Genomic DNA, 21,522 nt, shown 5'->3' with positions numbered 1-21,522 from the left:
GGACAGGATTAGTGTGGTTTGGATGTGCTCTGCACACAGTAAGCACTCAATAAAGAGGATTAAGTGAATGAATGAAAGGGAGGATTTTAGATATTTTGTAAAGGTTGAACTGACAGGATTTGGTTACAGACTGAATATGTGGGTTGTATGAGAGAAACAAGTAGAGGATAACTCCAAGGTTATATAGGCTTGTGAGACAGGAAGGATGGCGGTACAGTCTACAGTGATAAGAAAGTCAAGGGAAGGACAGGGTTTGGGTAGTAAAATGAGTTCAATATTTGACAAATAAAGTTTGAGGCGTTGGGGGGACAACCAAGTAAATATATCCTGAACGCAGGAGGAAATGCGAGACTGCAGAGAAGGAGAGAGATCAGGCCTGGAGAAGGAGATTTGGGAATCATTCAGGTAGAGATGGAAGTTGAAGAATGGGAAGCGATGAGTTCTCCAAGGGAGACTGTGTAGATGGAAACTGGAAGGGGACCCAGAACTGAGCCTTGAGGGACCCCCACATTTAGGGGGTGGGAGGCAGAGGAGGAGCCCGAGAAGGAACAGCCACAGAGATAAGAGGGGAGCCAGTGTCCGTGAAGCCAAGTTTGCTTTTGGCAAGAAGGAACTCATCAGTAGAAGCAGCGTGGCGCAGTGGAAAAGAGCACGGGCTTTGGAGTCAGGGCTCATGAGTTCGAATCCCAGCTCTGCCACTTGTCAGCTGTGTGACTGTGGGCGAGTCACTTAACTTCTCTGTGCCTCAGTTCCCTCATCTGTAAAATGGGGATGAAGATGTGAGCCCCACGTGGGACAACCTGATTCCCCTGTGTTTACCCCAGCGCTTAGAACAGTGCTCGGCACATAGTAAGCGCTTAACAAATACCAACATTACATCAGTGACTTTTGAGAGGGCAGTTTTGGTGGAATGAAGGGGGTGAAAACCAGATCAAAGGGAGTGAAGGAGAAAATCGGAGGGGAAATGGAGACAGCAGGTGTAGACAACTTACTTGAAAAGTTTGGAGAGGAAAGGTTTGAGGGAGATGGGGCGATAACTGGAGGAAGCCTTGGGTCCAAGGAGAATTTTTAGCAGGATAGGGGAGACACGAGCGTATTTGAAAACAGTGGGGAACAACCCATTGGAGAGTGAACAGACGAAGATGGTGGCTTTCAAACATGCTTATGTCTCCCCTTATGCAAAAAAAAACCAACCCTCCCTTGGCTCCAAAGTTATGGCTATTATTAGGATTATTATATCTCTACTAGTTCAGAGCTCTGCACACAGAAGACTGTAAGCTCCTTGAGGGCAGGAATCCTGCCTACTAACTCTATCGTCCTCCCCAAGCCTTCCGCACAGTGCTCTGCACTCAGCTGGCACTTAAATGCTATCGATCAATTGCTGAACAAGAACTCAAAACCCTCTGAATTGGATTTAGGATTTCAAAATAAGTTGCCGTGGTTTATTCTCCTCGTATCTTCGGCCATCCAAATCCAAAAGAAATCCAAATTTTCAACAGTTTGGGGAAACTGGAAAAGAATATTTGTATTCAAATTCATCCATCCCAAATGCCCCTGACAATTCTACTGAAAGCCTGAAGCAGAAGATGTGGGATCCACTGAGAAATGAAGGATCAGAGGTCACTCTGATGTCAGATTTCAAAGCCTCCTGTCAACTCATTCCTTCACTTCACTGCCCTCAACCCAAATCCACCCCCTCCACCTACACATCTGGCCTCATTCCTTCTCACCTTATCAAAACTCTCGCCCACTCCCTTCTTCCCTTCCTAACGCCCATCTTCAACTGTTTGCTCTCCAATGGCTTCTTCCCCACTGCTTTCAAACATGCACAGGACTCCCTTCTCCTAAAAAAACATTGCCTTGACCCCACAGCTCCCTCCAGTTATTGCCCCATCTCCCTCCTACCATTCCTCTCCAAACTCCTTGAGCGAGTTGTCTACACCCTCTGTCTCCTATTCCCCTCCTCCAATTCTCTCCTTGACCCCCTCCAATCTGCCTTCTGATCTCTTCACTCCACAGAAACCACCATCTCAAAGGTCACAAATGACCTCTTTCTTGCCAAATCCAACTGCCTCTACTCCATCTTAAACCTTATTGATCCCTCAGCTGCCTTTGACACTGTGGACCACCCTCTTCTCCTGGAAACATTATCCATCTTGGCTTCACTGACTGTCATTTCCTTGTTCTCCTCTTATCACTCTGGCTGTTCATTCTCAGTCTCCTTCACGGGCTCCTCCTCTCCCTTCCACCCCCTAAATGTAGGGGTCCCCTACAAGGTTCTGTTCTGGGTCCCCTTCTATCCTCCGTCTACACCCACTGCCTTGGAGAACTCATTCACTCTCATGGCTTCAACTACTACTTCTATGTGGATGATATCCAAATCTACATCTCCAGCCCTGTTTTCTCTTCCTCTCTGCAGTCTCGCATCTCCTCCTGCCTTTAAGACATCTCTACTTGGAAGTCCTCCCATCACCTCAAGCTTAATATGTCCAAAACAGAATTCCATATCTTTCCACCCAAACCCTGTCCTCCCCACAACTTTCTCATCACTGTAGACGGCACCACCATCATTCCTGTCTCACAAGCCTGTAACCTTGGCGTTATCCTTGACTCCTTCTTCTCACTCGACCCACAAATTTAATAATAATAATAACAATAATGCTGATATTTGTTAAGCACTTACTATGTGCAAAGCACTGTTCTAAGCGCTAGGGAGGATAGAAGGTGATCAGTGTGTCCCACGTGGGGCTCACAGTCTTAAATGCCCTTTTCCAGTTGAGGTAACTGAGGCACAGAGCAATTAAGTGACTTGCCCAAAGTCACAGAGCTGACAAATGGCACAGCTGGAATTTGAATCCATGACCTCTGACTCCCCAGCCCGTGCTCTTTCCACTGAGATTTAATCCATCACTAAATCCCGTAGGTCCCACCTTCACAACATCACTAAAATCTGCTCTTTCTTCTCCATGCAAACCGTTACCACTTTAATATAATCACTCATCCTATCCCTCCTGGATTACTGGATCAGCCTCCTTGCTGTCCTCCCAGCCTCTTGTCTCTGCCCATCCAGTCCATACTTCACTCTGCTTCCCGGATCATTTTTCCTCAAAAGCGTTCTTCAGGACACATTTCCCCACTCCTCAGAACACTCCAGTGGTTACCCATCCACCTCCGCATCCAACGAAAACTCCTCACCATTGGCTTTAAAGCATTCATTCAATAGTATTTATTGAGCGCTTACTATGTGCAGAGCACTGTACTAAGCGCTTGGAATGTACAAGTCGGCAACAGATAGAAACAATCCCTGCTCATTGATGGGCTTACAGTCTATTTGGGGGAGACAGACAAAAACAAAAACCTTGCCCCCTCTTACCTCACCTCACTACTCTCCTACTACAACCCAGCCCTCACACACCACTCCTCTAATGTCAACCTACTCACTGGGCCACGACCGCATCTATCTCTGCTGCTGAACCCTCACCCACGTCCTGCTTCTGGCCTGGAAAGCCCTCTCTCCCCACATCCAGCCATTACTCTCCCCTATTTGAAACCCTTATTGAAGGCCCATCTCCTCCTAGAGGCCTTCCCTGACTAATCCCTGTTTCCTCTTCTCCCACTCCCTTCTGCTTCACCCTGACTTGCTCCCTTCATTCTTCTCCGCTCCCAGTCCCACAGCATTTATGTACAAATCCATCATTTATTTATCTATAGTAATGTCTGTCTCCCCCTCTAGACTAGAAGCTCACTGTGGGCAGGGAATGTGTCTGTTTTTTGTTGTATTATACTCTCCCATTCGCTTAGGACAGTGCTCTGCACACAGTGAGAACTCAATAAATGCAACTGAATGAATGGTGATATTTGTTAAGCACTTACTATGTTCCGAGGACTCTACTAAGCGCTGGGGTTGTTAAGAGATAATCGGGATGGATATCGTCTCTCTTCCACATGAGAACAGGTAATGAATCCCCATTATACAGATGAGATTACTGAGACCCAGAATATTTAAGAAGTGAACTGATTTGCCCAAGGTCACAAAGTAAGGCATGCAGTGAGCTTGGAGTAGAACCCAGGTCCTTTGATTCTAGGGCCCTTACTCTTTCCGGTAGGCCATACTGCTTCTCAAGCAAGCAAACAAACACCTATTTCCTCTCATCTCCCACCCCACCAAGTATTTCAGGTTGTCCACAGTGATATTTTGAAATATACTCAAATTTCCTTTCAGAACATGTCAGCCTGAGTGGGAGGGAGAGAGGGAAGTGTGCAGGAAAGCTGACTGATGTCGTTCCTAATTTCCTTATTTGCTGCTTTTTCTCTACCAATCAAGCAATCAGTCTATACTGATTCCGCTTCAGTCTATACTTCCATGACTGCCCAGATTACCTTTCTTCAGAAACGCTCTGGGCCTGTCACTCCCCTCCTCAGAAACCTCCAGTGGTTGCCTCTCAATCTTCGCATGAAGCAAAAACTCCTCACTTTTGGCTTCAAAACTGTCCATCCCCTTGCCCCCTCCTATCTCGCCTCCCTTCTCTCCTTCTACAGCCCACCCCGTCCACTCCACTCTTCTGCCGCTCACCTCCTCACGGTGACTCGTTCTCACCTGTCCCGCCATTGACCCCTGGCCCACATCCTACCACTGACCTGGAAGGTCCTCCCTCCTCACATTCGCCAAACTACCTCTCTTCCCTTCTTCAAAACCCTACTGAGAACTCACCTCCTCCAGGAGGCCTTTCCAGACTGAGCCCTTCCTTTCCCTCTGTCCCTCCTCCCCTCCCCATTCCCCCTACTCCCTCCCTCTGCTCTACCCCATTCCCCTCCTCATAGCACTTGTGTATATTTGTATATATTACTTATTACTTTTTCACGTTATTAATGCTGTGCATATACAGAGAAGCCGCGTGGCTCAGTGGAAAGAGCCCGGGCTTGGGTGTCAGAAGTCATGGGTTCGAATTCCTACTCTGCCATTTGTCAGCTGTGTGACTGAGGTCAAGTCACTTAACTTCTCTGTGCCCCAGTTTCCTCATCTGTAAAATGGGGATTAACTGTGAGCCTCATGTGGGACAACCTGATTACCCTGTATCTACCCCAGTGCTTAGAACAGGGCTCTGCACATAGTAAGTGCTTAACAAATACCAACATTATTATTATTACATAATCTATCTATTTTGATGGCATTGATGCCTGACTACTTGTTTTGTTTTTCTGTCTGTCTCTCCCTTTTAAACCGTGATCCCGTTGTTGGGCGTGTCTATCTGTTGCCCAATTGTACATTCCAAGTGCTTAGTATAGTGCTCTGCACCCAGTAAGCACTCAATAAATACGATTGAATGAATTGAATCAATCGTATTTATTGAGTGTTTACTGTGTGCAGGGCCCTTTACCAAGAGTTAGCAATGTAACCAAGTCGGTAAACACGTTCCTTGCCCACAGCAAGCTTACACACTATATGGTGAGACAGACATTAATACAAATAAATTATGGATAGGTATATAAGTGCCGCAGGGCTGAGGGAGGGGTGAATAAAAAGAGCAAATCCAAGGGCATGGGTGACGCAGAACGAAGTGGAGGAAGAGGAAAGGAGGGCTTAATCAGGGAAGGCCTCTTGGAGATGTGTCTTCAATAAGGCTTTGAAGTGGGAGAGAGTGTTCGTCTGTTGCATATGAAAAGAGAGGGTGTTCCAGGCCAGAGGCAGGATGTGGGCGAGAGGTCGGAGGTGAGTAGATGAGATCAAGGTACTAGAATCTTCAAATTAAAATAGTCAAATAGGAAACATGGAAAAAGGATACTGGAAAAGAAATGGGACAAAAATGATCAGATGACAAGTGCGCTGCATAGACATACGCATATAAGTTAAGACTGTGAGCCCGTTATTGGGCAGAGATTGTCTCTACCTGGTGCTAAACTGTACATTCCAAGCGGTTAGTACAGTGCTCTGCACATAGTAAGCGCTTAATAAATACTATTGAATGAATAAGTCCACTACCCTGCATCTGCTGGAGGGAGGCCGGCTCTGGGAAGCGGAAGATCTGGGTTCTAAGTCCTGGCTGTGCCCGCTTTGCCGGGCCCTGGGCGGATAAGGTGCCTAAGGGAACAACCAGCTAAGGTGTCCTGGGAGGTGGATGGGAATCCAGAAAAATCTGCAGCGAATGTGGGTGGGGAAGACCGCAGTGGTGAGCCAGGCCGCCGCCCTCCAGGGCACCAGGGTCCAGTCCAGTGTCGGCCCTGGGCCACTCTCACCGTGCCCGTCAGCGGGGCTTGGGCTTGGGCAAACTCCTCCCCGGCCCCTTGGCCACATGCTGCACCCCTGCCTGTCTGCTTGCTTGTTGCACTTTGATCCCAGCAGGCACAAGGAGCAGCGATCAGAGAGGGCGAATGGCGTTAAGAAAGCCACCAGCACTAGAATCAACTCCTTCACACGGTGTTTCCATCCTCTCTGTCCTGACACCTCGAAACCGAGCTAATCATAGTAACCATTTTATAAATACCATTTTTATAAAAACAGTCACTCTTGAAGGGAGATTCCATCATACACACATATAGGATACATCACACACACCTATTCACAATTCAATATACACACGTATAGGACATATAACATACACACATATTCATAATTCGATATGCCTACATATAGGACATGCACATATATTCGCAATTCAATATCTGCACATATAGGATATAGCACATACATATTCACAATGCAGTATACACACATACAGAACATATCATTCATGCATTATTCACAATTCAACAGAAATACCAAGCAAAATGATCTCTGCCAGCAAACAGCTATAACCACTAAGTTTACAGAAAAAAACAGAGAATACCAAATACACTCCACCTGCTTCCTCATCTAACCTTCTACTCGCAGATCTATATGTCATTTTGGGTTATCTCTTTTAAAAATAATAATACTGTTGGTATTTGTTAAGCACTTACTATGTGCACAGCACTAAGTGCTGGGGTAGATAGAGGGTAATCAGGCTGACCCACGTGAGGCTCACAGTCTTAATCCCCATTTTACAGATGAGGGAACTGAGGCGCAGAGAAGTGAAGTGACTTGCCCACAGTCACACAGCTGACAAGTGGCAGAGCAGGGACTCAAACCCATGACCTCTGACTCTCAAGCCTGTGCTCTTTCCACTGAGCCACGCTGCTTCTCCGAGATCAGAACAAGGGATGCATGACTTATTTAAACTGAACTCTCCCCAAGCATTTAGTACAGTGCTTCCCACATCTCTGCCTTCAAATCCACCTGACTCCAGCTCACCCAACCTTCCCGAGCCATTCTAAATTGAGAAGCAACATGGTCCAGAGGAGAGAGCTCAGGCCTGAATGTCAGGGGATCCGGGTTCTAATACTAGCTCTACCCCTTGCCTGCTGTGGGACCTCGGGCAATGTTGCTTAATTTCTCTGTTCCTCAGCTTTCCTCATCTGTAAAATGGAGATCAAATCCTACTCCCTTCTAATTGGACGGTATTTGACAAATACCGTAATTATCATTATTATTATTACATCATTAGTGCTTAACAAATATCACAGTCATTATTATTCTTATCATTATATTTTATGGCATTTGTGCAGCGCTTACTAGGTGCTAGGCACTGTACTAAGCACTGGGGTAGATACAAGAAAATCAGGTTGGACACCATCCCTGTTCCCCATGGGGCTCAGAGTTCTAATCTCCATTTTACAGATGAGGTAACTGAGTCACAGAGAAGTGAGTTGCCTAAGATCATTCAGTAGATAAGCGGCAGAGCTGAGATTAGAACCTATGTCCTTCTGATTCTCAGGCCCTCATACTATCCATTCTGCCCTCTTGAGAATTCGGGCATATTGGCATATTCATTCACTGATTTTGACTATTCCAGTTGTAAATCTCTTTGTCTTTCTCTTCCTGTCGGAATGTCCACTGCTTTAGCCAGTGAACGTGTCGCTTCTTTATTCTGTACTTTCCAAGTGTGTAGTACAGTTCACCTCACCCAGTGAGCTCTCCAGCAGCGTGGCTTAGTGGAAAGAGCCTGGGCTTGGGAGTCAGAGGTTCTAATCCCGGCTCTGCCGCTTGTCGGCTGTGTGACTTTAGGCAAGTCACTTAACTTCACTGTGCCTCAGTTACATCATCTCCTTATCTTCCCTCCCAAGCCCTGTCCTCTTCCTGACTTCCCTGTCACCGTGGATGGTACGATCATCCTTCCCGTCTCTCAAGCCCGCAACCTTGGTGTCATCCTTGACTCTGCTCTCTTATTCACCCAACACAAACAATCTGTCATCAATGCCTGTGGGTCTCACCTTTACAATATCACCAAGATGCGCCCTTTCCTCTTCACCCAAACAGCTATCTTACTGGTACGGGCTCTCATAATATCCCGGCTGGATTCTTGTGTCAGCCTTCTCTCTGATCTCCCTTCTTCCTCTCTCTCCCCGCTCCAGTCTATTCTTCCTTCCGTTGCCCGGCTCATCTTCCTGCAGAAACACTCTGGGCATGTCACTCCCCTCTTTAAAATCCTCCAGGGGTTGCCTATCAACCTCCGCACGAAACAAAAACTTCTCACTCTGGGCTTCAAGGCTCTCCATCCCCTTGCCCCCTCCTACCTCACCTCCCTTCTCTCTCTCTCCTGCCCACCCTGCACGCTCCGCTCCTCTGCCGCTCACCTCCTCACCGTTCCCCGTTCTCGCCTATCCCGCTGTTGACCCCTGGGCCACGTCCTCCCGCGGTCCTGGAATGCCCTCCCTCCTCACCTCCGCCAAACGAACTCTCTTCCCCTCTTCAAGCCCTACTGAGAGCTCACCTCCTCCAAGAGGCCTTCCCAGACTGAACTTCCCCTTTTCCCTCTGCTCCCTCTGCTGCCTCTCTGACACCCCTTTCACCTCCCCTCAGCTAAGTCCCCTTTTCCCCTCCTTTCCCTCTGCTTCTCCCCCTCTCCCTTCCCCTCCCCTCAGCACTGTGCTCATTTGTATATATTTTTAATACCCTATTTATTTTGTTAATGAGGTGTACATCCCCTTGATTCTATTTATTGCGACTAAGTCATCTTGTTTTTGACTGTCTGTCCCCCGATTAGACTGTAAGCCTGTCAATGGGCAGGGATTGTCTCTATCTGTTACCGAATTGTACATTCCAAGCACTTAGTACAGCGCTCTGCACATAGTAAGCGCTCAATAAATACTATTGAATGAATGAATGACTATGAGTCCCATATGGGACAACCTGATTACCTTCCAACTACCCCAGAGCTTAGAATAGTACTTGGCACATAGTAAGTGCTTAATAATAATAATAATAATGTTGGTATTTGTTAAGCATTTATTATGTGCACAGCACTGTTCTAAGTGCTGGGGTAGATACAGGGTAATCAGGTTGTCCCACGTGAGGCTCACAGTCAATCTCCATTTTACAGATGAGGGAACTGAGGCACAGAGAAGTTAAGTGACTCACCCACAGTCACACAGCTGACAAGTGGCAGAGCCAGGATTTGAACCCATGACCTCTGACTCCCAAGCCCAGGCTCTTTCCACTGAGCCACGCTGCTTCTCTACTTAACAAATACTATTATTATTATTATTATTATTAATTGACCATATTTATTAAGCACTTACTATGTGCGGAGCACTAAACACTTGGGAGAGGACAACAGAATTAGCAGACAAGTTCTCTCAATAAATGCTCCAGCAAATTCCTTATATTAGTACTTGCCAAAAGCTTAGTTCTGTGTCCTGTCCTACTGCACCAATCATGCCTCAATTAAAATGCTGCTTAGTACAGTGGTCTACACACAAAAAACAAGAAATATCATGGATTGATCACAGTGGATTAATAAGGGCACACTATGCACCATTTGGCAATAAAATGTTAACAAGATTATTCTTAAAACTTTTTGGTTAGCTCCAATTTAAAAAAATAAAAGATTTGAGAGGTAGATAATGAGTTCGACTGTGCGGAACCGTGAAAACCCCCACACGAATCATCCTAACCTATATTATAATCATTCTATCTTGAGAAGTTGGAAACCAGCTCCTTTCACTCAGTAAATCACTCGTATTTATTGAGCTCTTACTACGTGAGAGCACTGTAATAAGCACTTGGGAGAGTATAATACAACAGAATTAGCTGTCTATAACTGCCCCGGATCGCAGTCTTCACTCCTCCCAGGCTGACCTTCTCGCTGTTCCTCCCACTCAACTTTCTCGCCTCGGGCCCTTCGCTCTCCCTGTTATCCCAAATCTGACAGGTCACAGATCTTCCCGCCTTCAAAGCTTTCCTGAAATTCCAACTCCTCAGCCAAGCCTTCTCTGATTAACTCCCATCACCCCAAGTCACACCAATTTCCTGCCACCTTTTTCCCCTCACCGGGTGGTAATTAAAAAAAAAAACAACACCACACATACATAAAGGGTATCTGTTAAGCTCTTACTATGTGCCAGGCCCTGTTCTAAGCACTGGGGTAGATACATGGGAATCAGGTTGAACACAGCTCCTCTACCACATGGGGCTCACAATCTTAATCCCCATTTTACAGATCAGGTAACTGAGGCACAGACAAGTGAAGTGACTTGATCAAGTTCTCACAGCAGACAGGTGAAACAGGCAGGATAAAACTCTTTTAGTACAGCACAGTGCAGTAGGTGCTAGAGTTGAAAGAAGATAATCAGGTCAGACATAGTCTCTGACCTACATGGGGATGACAGTCTAAATAGGAGAATAGGTGTTTAATTCCCATTTTACAGCTGACGAAACAGAAAAGTTAAGTGACTTGTCCAAGGTCTTTTAGTATCCCGCATTTCTGCAGTGCTTAATACAGTGCCCTGCACCCAGGAGATTCTCATTAAATAATGACAGCACCAGCACTTGTCTGCTGTGTGTGATGCTGGCCAAATCACTTCACTCTCTGGGCCTCTGTTACTTCATCTGTAAAATGGGGATTAAGACTGTGAGCCCCAAGCAGACAGGAACTGTAATCAAACTGACAAATTTCTATCTATCCCAGCGCTTACTCCAGTGCCTGGCACATACTAAGTGCTTAAAAACTACCACAATGATTATTCATAAGTATTAATTAATTAATAATAAGCAGCATGGCTTAGTGGATAGAGTATAGGCCTGGGAGTCAGAAGGTCATGGGTTCTAAACCTGGATCCACCACTTGTCTGCTGTGTGATCTTGGGCATATCATTTCACTTCTCTGTGCCTCAGTTCCTTCATCTGTAAAATGGGGATTAAGAGCATGAGCCCTCTGTGGAACAGGGACTGTGTCCAGCCCAATTATCTTGTATCCAACCCCAGTGCTGAGAACAATGCCTGGCAAATAGTAAGCGTTTAACAAATACCATAATTATTAACATCATTATTATTATCAGCCTCTTGCTGAAATATCTGCCTCCTGTCTCTCCCCACTCCAATCCACACTTTACATTTTTTCTAAAAAAGTTCAGTCCACATCTGCCCCTTCCTCAAGAACCTCAGGTAGTTGCCCAATCACCTCTGCATCAAACAGAATCTCCTTCTGAAGGCTTTAAAGCCCTCCAACATTTTACCCCCTCCTCCCTGATTTCCTACTCCCTCCCAGCCCACACACTTCACTCCTCTCACGCCAGGCTACTCACCGCACCTCAATCTCATCTTTCTCACTGCTGATCCCTCTTCCCATGTCCTCCCTCTGATCTGGAGCGCCCTTCCTCTTCATATCTGGCAGATGCCCACTCTCCCCAGTTTCTAAGCCTTATTAAAATCACACCTCCTCCAAGAGGCCTTCCCCAAATAAACCCTCACTCCCTTTCCATTCCACGTCACCCTTGTACTTGGATCCGTAACCCTTACGCATTTGGAATTCACTCCACTCTCAGCCCCACAGCACTTATGCCTATATATTATGCCCTCTCCCTTTCCCTCCCCTCAGCACTGTACTCGTCCGCTCAACTGTATATATTTTCATTACCCTATTTATTTTGTTAATGAGATGTACATCACCTTGATTCTATTTATTTGCTATTGGTTTAATGAGATGTTCATCCCCTTGATTCTATTTATTGCTATCATTTTTGTCTGTCTGTCTCCCCCGATTAGAATGTAAGCCCATCAAAGGGCAGGGACTGTCTGTGTTATAGATTTGTACATCCCAAGCTCTTAGTACAGTGCTCTGCACATAGTAAGTGCTCAATAAATACTATTGAATAATGAATCTGTAATTTATTTTAGTGTCTGTCTCCCCTAATAATAACAGTAATAATTGTTGCATTTGTTAAGTGCTTAATATGTGCCAGGCACCATACTAAGCGCGGGGGTAGGTACACAGTCTCTGTCCCACGTGGGGCTCACAGTTTCAATCCCCATTTTATAGATAAGGGAACCGAGACACAGAAAAGTGAAGTGATTTGCCCAAGGCCACACAGTAGGCAAGTGGCGGAGCCGGGATTAGAACCATGACCTTCTGACTCCCAGGCCTGAGTTCTATCCAGTGAGCCAGGCTGCTTCTGTAAGTGGGCAGGATTGTCAACCAACTCTGTTGTACTGAATTCTCATGAGCACTTAGTACAATGCTCTGCACTCAGTAAGGACACAATACATACCATTGATTGAGTGATAGTCGGCAGTTACTAAAAAACATCACCGGGACATAGTTATCTTGTATTTATGCCAGCACTCTACTTGACACACAGTAAGTGCTTAATAAATACCATTATAAAAACAAACAATGAATCCTTGGTGATAAGTGATTTACGTAACCTCATCACACTTTCAGCTAGCACCCTGGCTGTTCGTACATCGGCTGTTGGCATTTTTCTAAAAGAACATTCCAGACTAAGGTCTCTGAATCGCTTTGGGGGCTTCCAACAAGTGTTGGCTCTGGAGAGATAGAATGGGAAATGTGAGCAGCAATGAAAATCCCGCCCCGGGGAATAAAATTGACAGCCCGGGAGAAAACAAGGAAATGTTTGCTAGTCCAGGAGGAAACTCGGTAACCTCAGGCGCCTTTGGAGCCTGATTTCTCCAAAGGGCAGTGAAAATCTAGGATTATTTTTCTGGGTTCAACTTTAAAATTAATATGTCCTCATTTTCTCACCCAAACCCTTTCCCCCCCCGTGACTTTCCTATCACCATAGACACCACCACCATCCTCCCCTTCTCACAAGCCGGTATCTTTGGCTGAAACTCCACTCATCTCCCTCACTTAATCCCCCCCCCGACACACAATCTGTCACACAGTCCTGTTGGTTCTACCTTTGCAAAATTGCTAAAATCTGCCCTATCCTCTCCATCCAAACTGCTCCCACAGGGATCCAAGCACTTATATTCCACTTCGAATGTAAGCTCCACCTCTAGAATGTAAGCTCCTTGTGGGCAGGGAACATTTCTACCAATTCTGTTGTGCCGAAATCTCCCACTGCATCACCTTCCTTGCTGACCTCCCTGCCTCCTGTCTCTCCCCTCTCCGGTCCGCTGCCAAGATCATTTTTCTGAATAACATTCAGGCTATATCTCCCAATCCCCCAAAACCTCCACTGGTTGCCCATCCATATCTATATTGAACAGAAACTCCTTACCTTTTGCTTTAAAGCCCTCAATCCCCTTGCCCTTTCTTACCTTACTTCGCTGTTCTCCTACTGCAACCCAGCCCGCACGATTCGCTCCTCTAATACCTACCGCCTCTCTGTACCTCGATCTCATCTATCGTATTGCCCGTGTCCATCTTCTCCCTCTGGCCTAGAAATCTCTCCTCTTTCATAACCAAAAGCCTGTCAATCTCATCACTTTTAAAATCCTCTTAAAATCACAACGCCTCCAAGAGGCCTTCCCTGACTGAGACTTCACTTCTCTTCCCTTCCCTCTGTATTGTCTATGCACTGGCTGTGTACCCCTTAAGCATCTGATACTCACCCCGGCCCCATTACCCTTACGTAAATATTCTTTTACTCTATTTCCCTTATTCATGATCTATTTTAATATCTTTCCTTCCCCGAACACTGTTAACTTCGATCAATCATATCGATTGAATGCTTACTGTATACAGAGGACTGTACTAAGCTTCTTATAATTAATAATCATGGCATGTGTTAAATGCTTACTATGTGGCAAGCACTGTTCTAAGTGCTGGAGTAGATTCAAGGTAAGGAAGTTGTCCCACGTGGGGCTCACAGTCTTAAATTCCATTTTACAGATGAGGTAACTGAGGGACAGAGAAGTGAAGCGACTTGTCCAAGGTCACACAGCAGACAAGTGGCGGAGCAGGGATTAGAACCCACATCCTCTGACTCCCAAGCCTGTGCTCACCCCACACGCTCCGCTCCTCCGCCGCCCACCTCCTCACCGTCCCTCGGTCTCGCCCATCCCGCCGTCGACCCCCAGGCCACGTCCTCCTGCGGTCCCGGAACGCCCTCCCTCCTCACCTCCGCCAAACCAATTCTCTTCTCCTCTTCAAAACCCTACTTAAAACTCACCTCCTCCAAGAGGCCTTCCCACACTGAGCGAGGCCTTCCCAGACTGAGTTCCCCTTCTTCCTCTACTCCCTCTACCGCCCCCCTTCACCTCTCCGCTGCTAAACCCTCTTCTCCCCTCATTTCCCTCTGCTCCTCCCCCTCTCCCTTCCCATCCCCTCAGCACTGTACTCGTCTGCTCAACTGTATATATTTTCATTACCCTATTTATTTTGTTAATGCACTGTATATCGCCTCGATTCTATTTAGTTGCCATTATTTTTACGAGATGTTCTTCCCCTTGACTCTATTGCCATTGTTCTCGTCTGCCCGTCTCCCCCGATTACATGGTAAGCCCGTCAAACGGCAGGAAATGTCTCTATCTGTTGCCGACTTGTTCATTCCAAGTGCTTAGTACAGTGCTCTGCACATAGTAAGCGCCAATAAATACTATTGAATGAATGAATGCTCTTTCCACTAAGCCATGCTGCTTCTCTATTAACGCCTACTTCTTGTCAGCAAGGATTGGATCTACCAACTCTGTTGAACTGTACTTTCCTAAGCACTTAATATGGTGCTCTAGACATACTAAACATTCAATAAATACCACTGATTAATTAAGTCAATCAATAGGATATATGGACTCCTTACTTGTGCAGAGCATGGTAGTCAACCTCTTGCGAAAGAGTTAGGAGACATGGAGATTACAATCCGGCGGGGGAGTCAGACATAAAACTGAATTTCACATAGGTGGAAGTAACAGACACAAAGATATGTTCATAAATGCTACAGGAAGTGCTTCGACTGTAAGCTCCTTGAAAGCAGGGATAGTGGCTACTAACCCTGTTCTACTCTCCCAAACCCTGACTTATTAAAAGCGCATCTCCTCCAAGAGGCCTTCCCCAACTAAGACCTCATTTCCTCTTCTCCCCCTCCCTTCTACGTCACCATTACATTTGCCCCACGGCACTCACGTCCATAACTTCAATTTATTCATTTATATTAATGTCTGTCTCCCCACCTAGACTATAAGCTCGCTATGGGCAGGGAATGTGTCTACCAACTCAATTATATTATATTCTCCCAAGAGTTTCGTACTGTGCCCTGCTCACAATCAGCACTCAAATATGACTGAAAGAGCAAAAGCGTTTTGTATATAAAAAGACACGGACTATTGATTGATTAATTGTTTGAAGTGTTAAGGTGGCAATTTAGAGGGAAATAGGTTGGCGAGATGAGATGATAATCAAGGACGGCTTCCTCGGAGATGGGATCTCAGAAGGGTTTTGAAGATGGGAAAGTTGTGGACTGTCGGATGTGAACGGGGAGGGAGTTCTACCCAGGGGGGAGGGAGGGAGATGGGGGTTGATGGAGAGAGAGAGAGGTGGGATTGAATCAGTCAGGAGATTGGAGTTAGAGGATTCAGAGGTGCAAGCTAGGGGTTAGTGAAGTTAGGGATATAAGGACAGGTACGGGGAGAGAAAGGATTTGATGGTTCTTAAAGCGATGGTGAGGCATTTCTGCTCGATGTGGAGATGCTGTATTGCAAAATACCCTTAGACGGGGGAGAATTCAGTCAGCTCCCAAACCAAAGCAGAAAAAAGAATCCTTGGGTGGAAACCAAAAATGAAATAAATGTTGGCAAGATTTCTATAAAACAAGTAGTAGTCTGAGGGCTGGTATATGAGAAAGGAAGAAGGGAGGAGACAAACAGCAATGAAAAGACATTATGCTTCTGGAAAATGTGACAAGGCCCTCTGGATTCTCCCGGGGGCCTGAATTCCTGCTTGGGAAAAGTCAGGTCGTGCTTGGGAGGTTAACTCTTGGGTCACCAAGAGGGGGTCACTTCTAAGATGGAGCCGTCATTTCCGGCCTAGCGCCGTGAGATGTAATGATATTGTAAGCACTTCATAAATACCAGAATTATTAGGTACCGGAACACTAAGATACAAGATAATCAGACCGCTCCCTGTCCCACATGGGGCTCTCCCAGACTGAGAGGGAGTGAAAGCAGGCATCTCATCTCCATTCTACATGGAAGACGCTGAGGCCCGGAGAGGTTAAGTGACTTGCCTAAGGTCACACAGCAGGTCCATGGCAGAGCTGGGACTAGAACCCAAGTCTCCTGACCCCTAGTCCTGTCCTTTTTTCACCAGGAAATTAATGAATCCATCAATCTTACTGATTGAGCACTTACTGTGTGCAGAGTATTGCATGAAGCATTTGGGGGAGTACAATATAACAGAGTTGGTAGAATGTTTCCCTCCCATAATGAGTGTAGTCTAGAGGGGAGAAAGGTGGCCTGTGGAAAGATTCTGGGAGTGGGAGTCAGAGGATCTGGGTTCCAATCCTGGCTTCCCACTTGCCCACTGTGTGATGTTGGACAAGTCACTTCACTTCTCTTTGTTTCCTCAACTGAAAAATGGGGATTCAATATCTGTTCTCCCTCCTCCTTTGACCTGTGAGCCCCATGTGGGACCGGGACTATGTCCAACCTGATTATCTGGACTTAACCCTAGCACTCAGAATAGTGCTTGACACAGAGTAAGCGCTTAACAAATATAATACAATAATAATAATGATGATGATAGCAAGTGCTGTCACCCTATTTATTTTGTTTGTTACCCTATTTATTTTGTTAATGAGATGTACATCACCCTGATTCTATTTATTGCCATTGTTCTTGTCTGTCTCCCCCAATTAGACTGTAAGATGTCAAAGGGCAGGGACTGTCTCTATCTGTTACTGATTTGTACATTCCAAGCGCTTAGTACAGTGCTCTGCACATAGTAAGCACTCAATAAATACTATTGAATGAATGAATAAATGAATGAATGAGAAAGTGAGATAGATGGGTGTTTTTTGGCCTAGAAGAAGTAAAAGCAAAACCAAACCCAGAGAAGGAGCTGGGCCTAGTGGATAGAGCACGGGTCGGGAGTCAGAAGGACCTGGGCTCTGCCACTTGTCCGCTGGGTGATCTTGGGTGAGTCACTTTACTTCTCTGTGCCATTTAGACTGTGAGCCTGGCACTGGGCAGCCATTGTCTCTATCTGCTGCCAAACTGTACATTCCAAGAGCTTAGTACAGTGCTCTGCACATAGTCAGAGCTCAATAAATACTACTGAATGAATGTGCCTCAATTCCCTCTTCTGTAAAATGGGGATTAAGACTATGAGCCGAATGTGGGACAGGGACTGTGTCCAACCTTCTATCTAGCGCTGCACTTAGAACAGTGTCTGGCACAGAATAAGCGCTTAAAAATACCGATATGATTATTATTACGTGTCAGACAAGCTACGGAGCAGTCATCTGAGAGGATTGCCCCAGTCAAGACCAAGAAGCCTTTGACTGATCCACCCCCCATGAGGACGAGCCTGAATGGAAAAGCTGGGGACAACTAACACCTGACAGTTCATAATCAAATCCCAATTATCCGACTCCAAAATGACCCCTTTGCGGACACATTGCTCAATAGCCTAGATAGTAAAAATCGTATCTTCTATATCCATCTTCCTTCTCCGGACGTCCCAAGAATCTCGAATGGCTGCCCGTCTTTCTGATTAAGTAGAATGTCTCCGACATCTCTCTTCCTCTTCCCTCACCCTGCTCATCTCCCACGACCCTATGTGGGGCTCGCAGTCGCGGGCCCCATTTGGCAGATGGGGGAACTGAGGCCCAGAGAAATTAAATGACTTTTGACGCTATTGATGCCCGTCTACTTTCTTTGTTGTCTATCTCACCCCTTCTAGACTGTGAACTCATTGTTGGGTAGAAACTGTCTCTATTTGTTGCCGAATTATACATTCCAAGTGCTTAGTACAGTGTTCTGCACACAGTAAGCGCTCAATAAATACGATTGAATGAACTGAATGAATGAACCTGTGCATTTCTCTTCTCTAACCACCTACGGATTGTGCCTCGCCTGGTCTCCTTCTGGCCACCAACCCCTTGCAGCATCTGTGAGCTCATTTTGGGCAGGGATTGTCTCTGTCACCGAATTGTCCATTCCAAGCGTTTAGTATAGTGTTCTGCACACAGTAAGTGCTCAATAAATACGACTGAATGAATGAAATGAATGTTGAGAAGCAGTGTGGCCTGGTGGATAGAGCACGGACTTGGGATGAGAAGGCCCTGGCACCCTCCTCTGCTTGTCTGCTGTGTGTCCCTGGGAAAGTCGCTTCACTTCTCTGTGCCCCAGTTACCTCATCTGTAAAATGGGGATCGAGACTGTGAGCCCCAAGTGGGACGGGGACTATGTCCAATCCAATCTACTTACAATGATGGTATTTGTTAAGCGCTTACTATGTGCAAAGCACTCTTCTAAGGGCTGGGGTGGGGACACAAGGTGATCAGGTCGTCCCGCTTGGGGCTCACAGTCTTAATCCCCATTTTACAGATGAAGGAACTGAGGCCCAGAGAAGTGAAATGACTGGCCCAAAGTCACGCAACTGACAAGTGGCGGAGCCGGGATTAGAACCCACGACCTGTGACTCCCAAGTCTGCGTTCTTTCCACTGAGCCACGCTGCTTTCCACCTTATATCCACCCCAGCACTTAGTACAGTGCCCGGCACATAGTAAGCGCTTAACACACACCACATTCATTCTTTTCCTCCCTCCAGCCTGGAACGGCCTCCCCTTTCATTTAATAATGTCAGCCTCCCCCTCTACACTGTAAGCTCACTGTGAGCAGGGAACCAGTCTAGCAACTCTGTTCTATTGTACTCTCCCAGGCACTCAGTACAGTGCTCTGTACTTAATAAGCACTCAATAAATAGCACTGATTGATCTATAAACTGGGGATTAAGAGAGTGAGCCCCATGTGGGACAGGCACTGCGTTCCCGCTGATTGAGTTGCATCTACCCCAGCTCTCAGTACAGTGCCTGGCACATAGTATACGCTTAACAAATATCACAGTTATTATAGTGTTATTATCTACCCCAACTCTCAGTACATGCTTGACACATATTAAGCGCTTAACTAATACCATAAAAGCAGCACCGAGAAGAGAGAAGCAGCATGGCATAGTCGATAAAGCCCGGGCCTGGGAGTCAGAAGGTCATGGGTTCTAATCCCAGCTCTGCCACTTGTCTGCTGTGTGACCCTGGGCAAGTCACTTCACTTCCCTGGTTTTCAGTTCCCTCATCCGTCAAACGGGGATTGAGACTGTGAGCCCCACATGGGACGGGGACTGTGAGCAACCCGATTTGCTTGTATCCACCCCAGCGCACAGTACAGTGCCTGGCACATAATAAGCGCTTAACAAACACCAGAATCATTATTATTATTATTACCTGGGCCTGTTACCTCATGTGTAAAATGAGGATTGAGACTGTGAGCCCCACATGGGACGGGGACTGTTTGCAATGGATTGTCTCTCTTTATTGCCGTATTGTACTTCCTAAGCGCTCAGTACAGCTCTTATTGTGTGCCAGGCACTGTACTAAGCGCTGAAGTGGTTACAGACAAATTGGGTTCATTCAGTCATTCACTCAATGGTACTGCACCCGATTTGCTTGTAACCACCCCGGCGCTTAGTACAGTGCCTGGCACATAGTAGGCGTTGAACAAGTACCGTAGTCATTATTATAAAAAATAAAAAACAAAATCCAGGAGGAGGGTGGATGGCCAGGGAGCGGCAGGGGGGAGAGGGGGTGGTGGGGAGGGGGCAGCCTCTGGGGGGCATGTCAGGCCTGGCCAGTTGGGGGCGCCACGACACTCACCTGGGATCCCCGGGGTCCTCGCCTGTGCTCCCATTCAGGATGACCAGTCAGCTGCAAGGACAGAGACGGGAGGGGAGGAAGGACCGTCAGTGTCATAGAGAAGCAACGGGGCTCAGTGGAAAGGGCCCGGGGTTGGGTCGCGGGTTCTAATCCCTGCTCCGCCACTTGTCAGCTGTGTGCCTTTGGCCAAGTCACTTCACTTCTCTGGGCCTCAGTTCCCTCATCTGTAAAATGGGGATGTGAGGACTGAGAGCCCCATTTGACAACTGGATAAGCTCGTATCGACCCCAGTGCTTTTAGAACAGTGGTTGGCATGTGGGACAGGGGCTGTGCCCAACCTGATTAGCTTCTATCTCCTGCCGCCCTTGGAAGAGTGCTTGACAAATAGTAAGCACTTAACAAAAACCATTACTGATATTATTATTATTATTTTTAAATACCACCGACGATGATGATCACCATTTGGCAGCGCAACCTGAATGAAAGTTCCGATGGAAGCATTACATGAAAGACACCTACCTTCTGAACTAATTTTGAAATATTGTGCTTTCTAGTAATTCTTGTGCATCAATAATCCAATTACATTTGCATACCAAATATCTAATCTCTAAGTATGTCACTAAAAAGGACCCTAGGCAAATGATCCCTCTTTGAGAGGTGGGTTAATTTCACTACAGGGACAATTATAGATATATAATTATTATATATGGATATAATGGATTATACATGCATAAATGTAGGCATATATATACACGTTCTACATACATATTCATAGGTGTAAAAGTGTGCATAAAATCAGTATAAAAAAAGAACACAGATTCTATATTAGGTAGCGCATGGCCTAGTAAACGTGGGCCTGGGAGCCAGAGGATCTGGATTCTAATCTGCCACTTGCCTCCTGTTGGACCTTGGGCAAGTTACTTCTCTGTGCCTTAGTTTCTTCATCTGCAAAATGGGGACTCAATCCCTGTGCTCCCTCCTACTTCGACTGTGACCCTCTTGGGGGACAAGAGACTAATTACCTAGTACCTACCCGCTTAGAAGAGTGCTTGACACATAGTAAGTATTTACCAGACATCATAAAAATATAGCAATTATATATATATTTAATTCTACAGGAGCTAAGACAATTCCATGATAGCAGATATTTTTGTTCAGTTGTTAAAAATCGGACCATGGATGACCACATTCCTGAAGCCCAGGAAAAGATGCACTTGTAACATTTAACAGTGGTTTTTAAGAACAAAACCAATAGTTGAGAAGCAGCGTGGCCGATTGGAAGCAGCATGGCCGGGAAGCCAGAAGGACCAGGGTTCTAATCCAGCTCCACCACTTGTCTGTTGGTTGACCTTGAGCAAGTTATTTAACTTCTCTGTGCCTCACACGTCAACTGT

General features: G+C 46.2%; 1 protein-coding gene across 3 annotated transcripts in view; it reads right to left on the bottom strand.

Annotated features, from left to right (window-relative positions):
• PDE3A (phosphodiesterase 3A) overlaps positions 1-21,522 on the bottom strand; it is a 298,794-nt gene that overhangs the window by 118,420 nt on the left and 158,852 nt on the right. For all 3 annotated transcript variants that reach the window (XM_029052392.1, XM_029052378.2, XM_029052387.2), the window contains exon 2: positions 20,129-20,179. In XM_029052392.1, the coding sequence (XP_028908225.1) occupies positions 20,129-20,179 (51 nt within the window). The remainder of the gene's footprint in view (positions 1-20,128; positions 20,180-21,522) is intronic.

This window comes from Ornithorhynchus anatinus, chromosome 2 (genome assembly GCF_004115215.2).
Source record: "Ornithorhynchus anatinus isolate Pmale09 chromosome 2, mOrnAna1.pri.v4, whole genome shotgun sequence".
Lineage (NCBI taxonomy): Eukaryota > Metazoa > Chordata > Mammalia > Monotremata > Ornithorhynchidae > Ornithorhynchus > Ornithorhynchus anatinus.
Note: the sequence above shows the minus strand (reverse complement) of the source record. Positions and strands in the feature narration are given on the sequence as shown.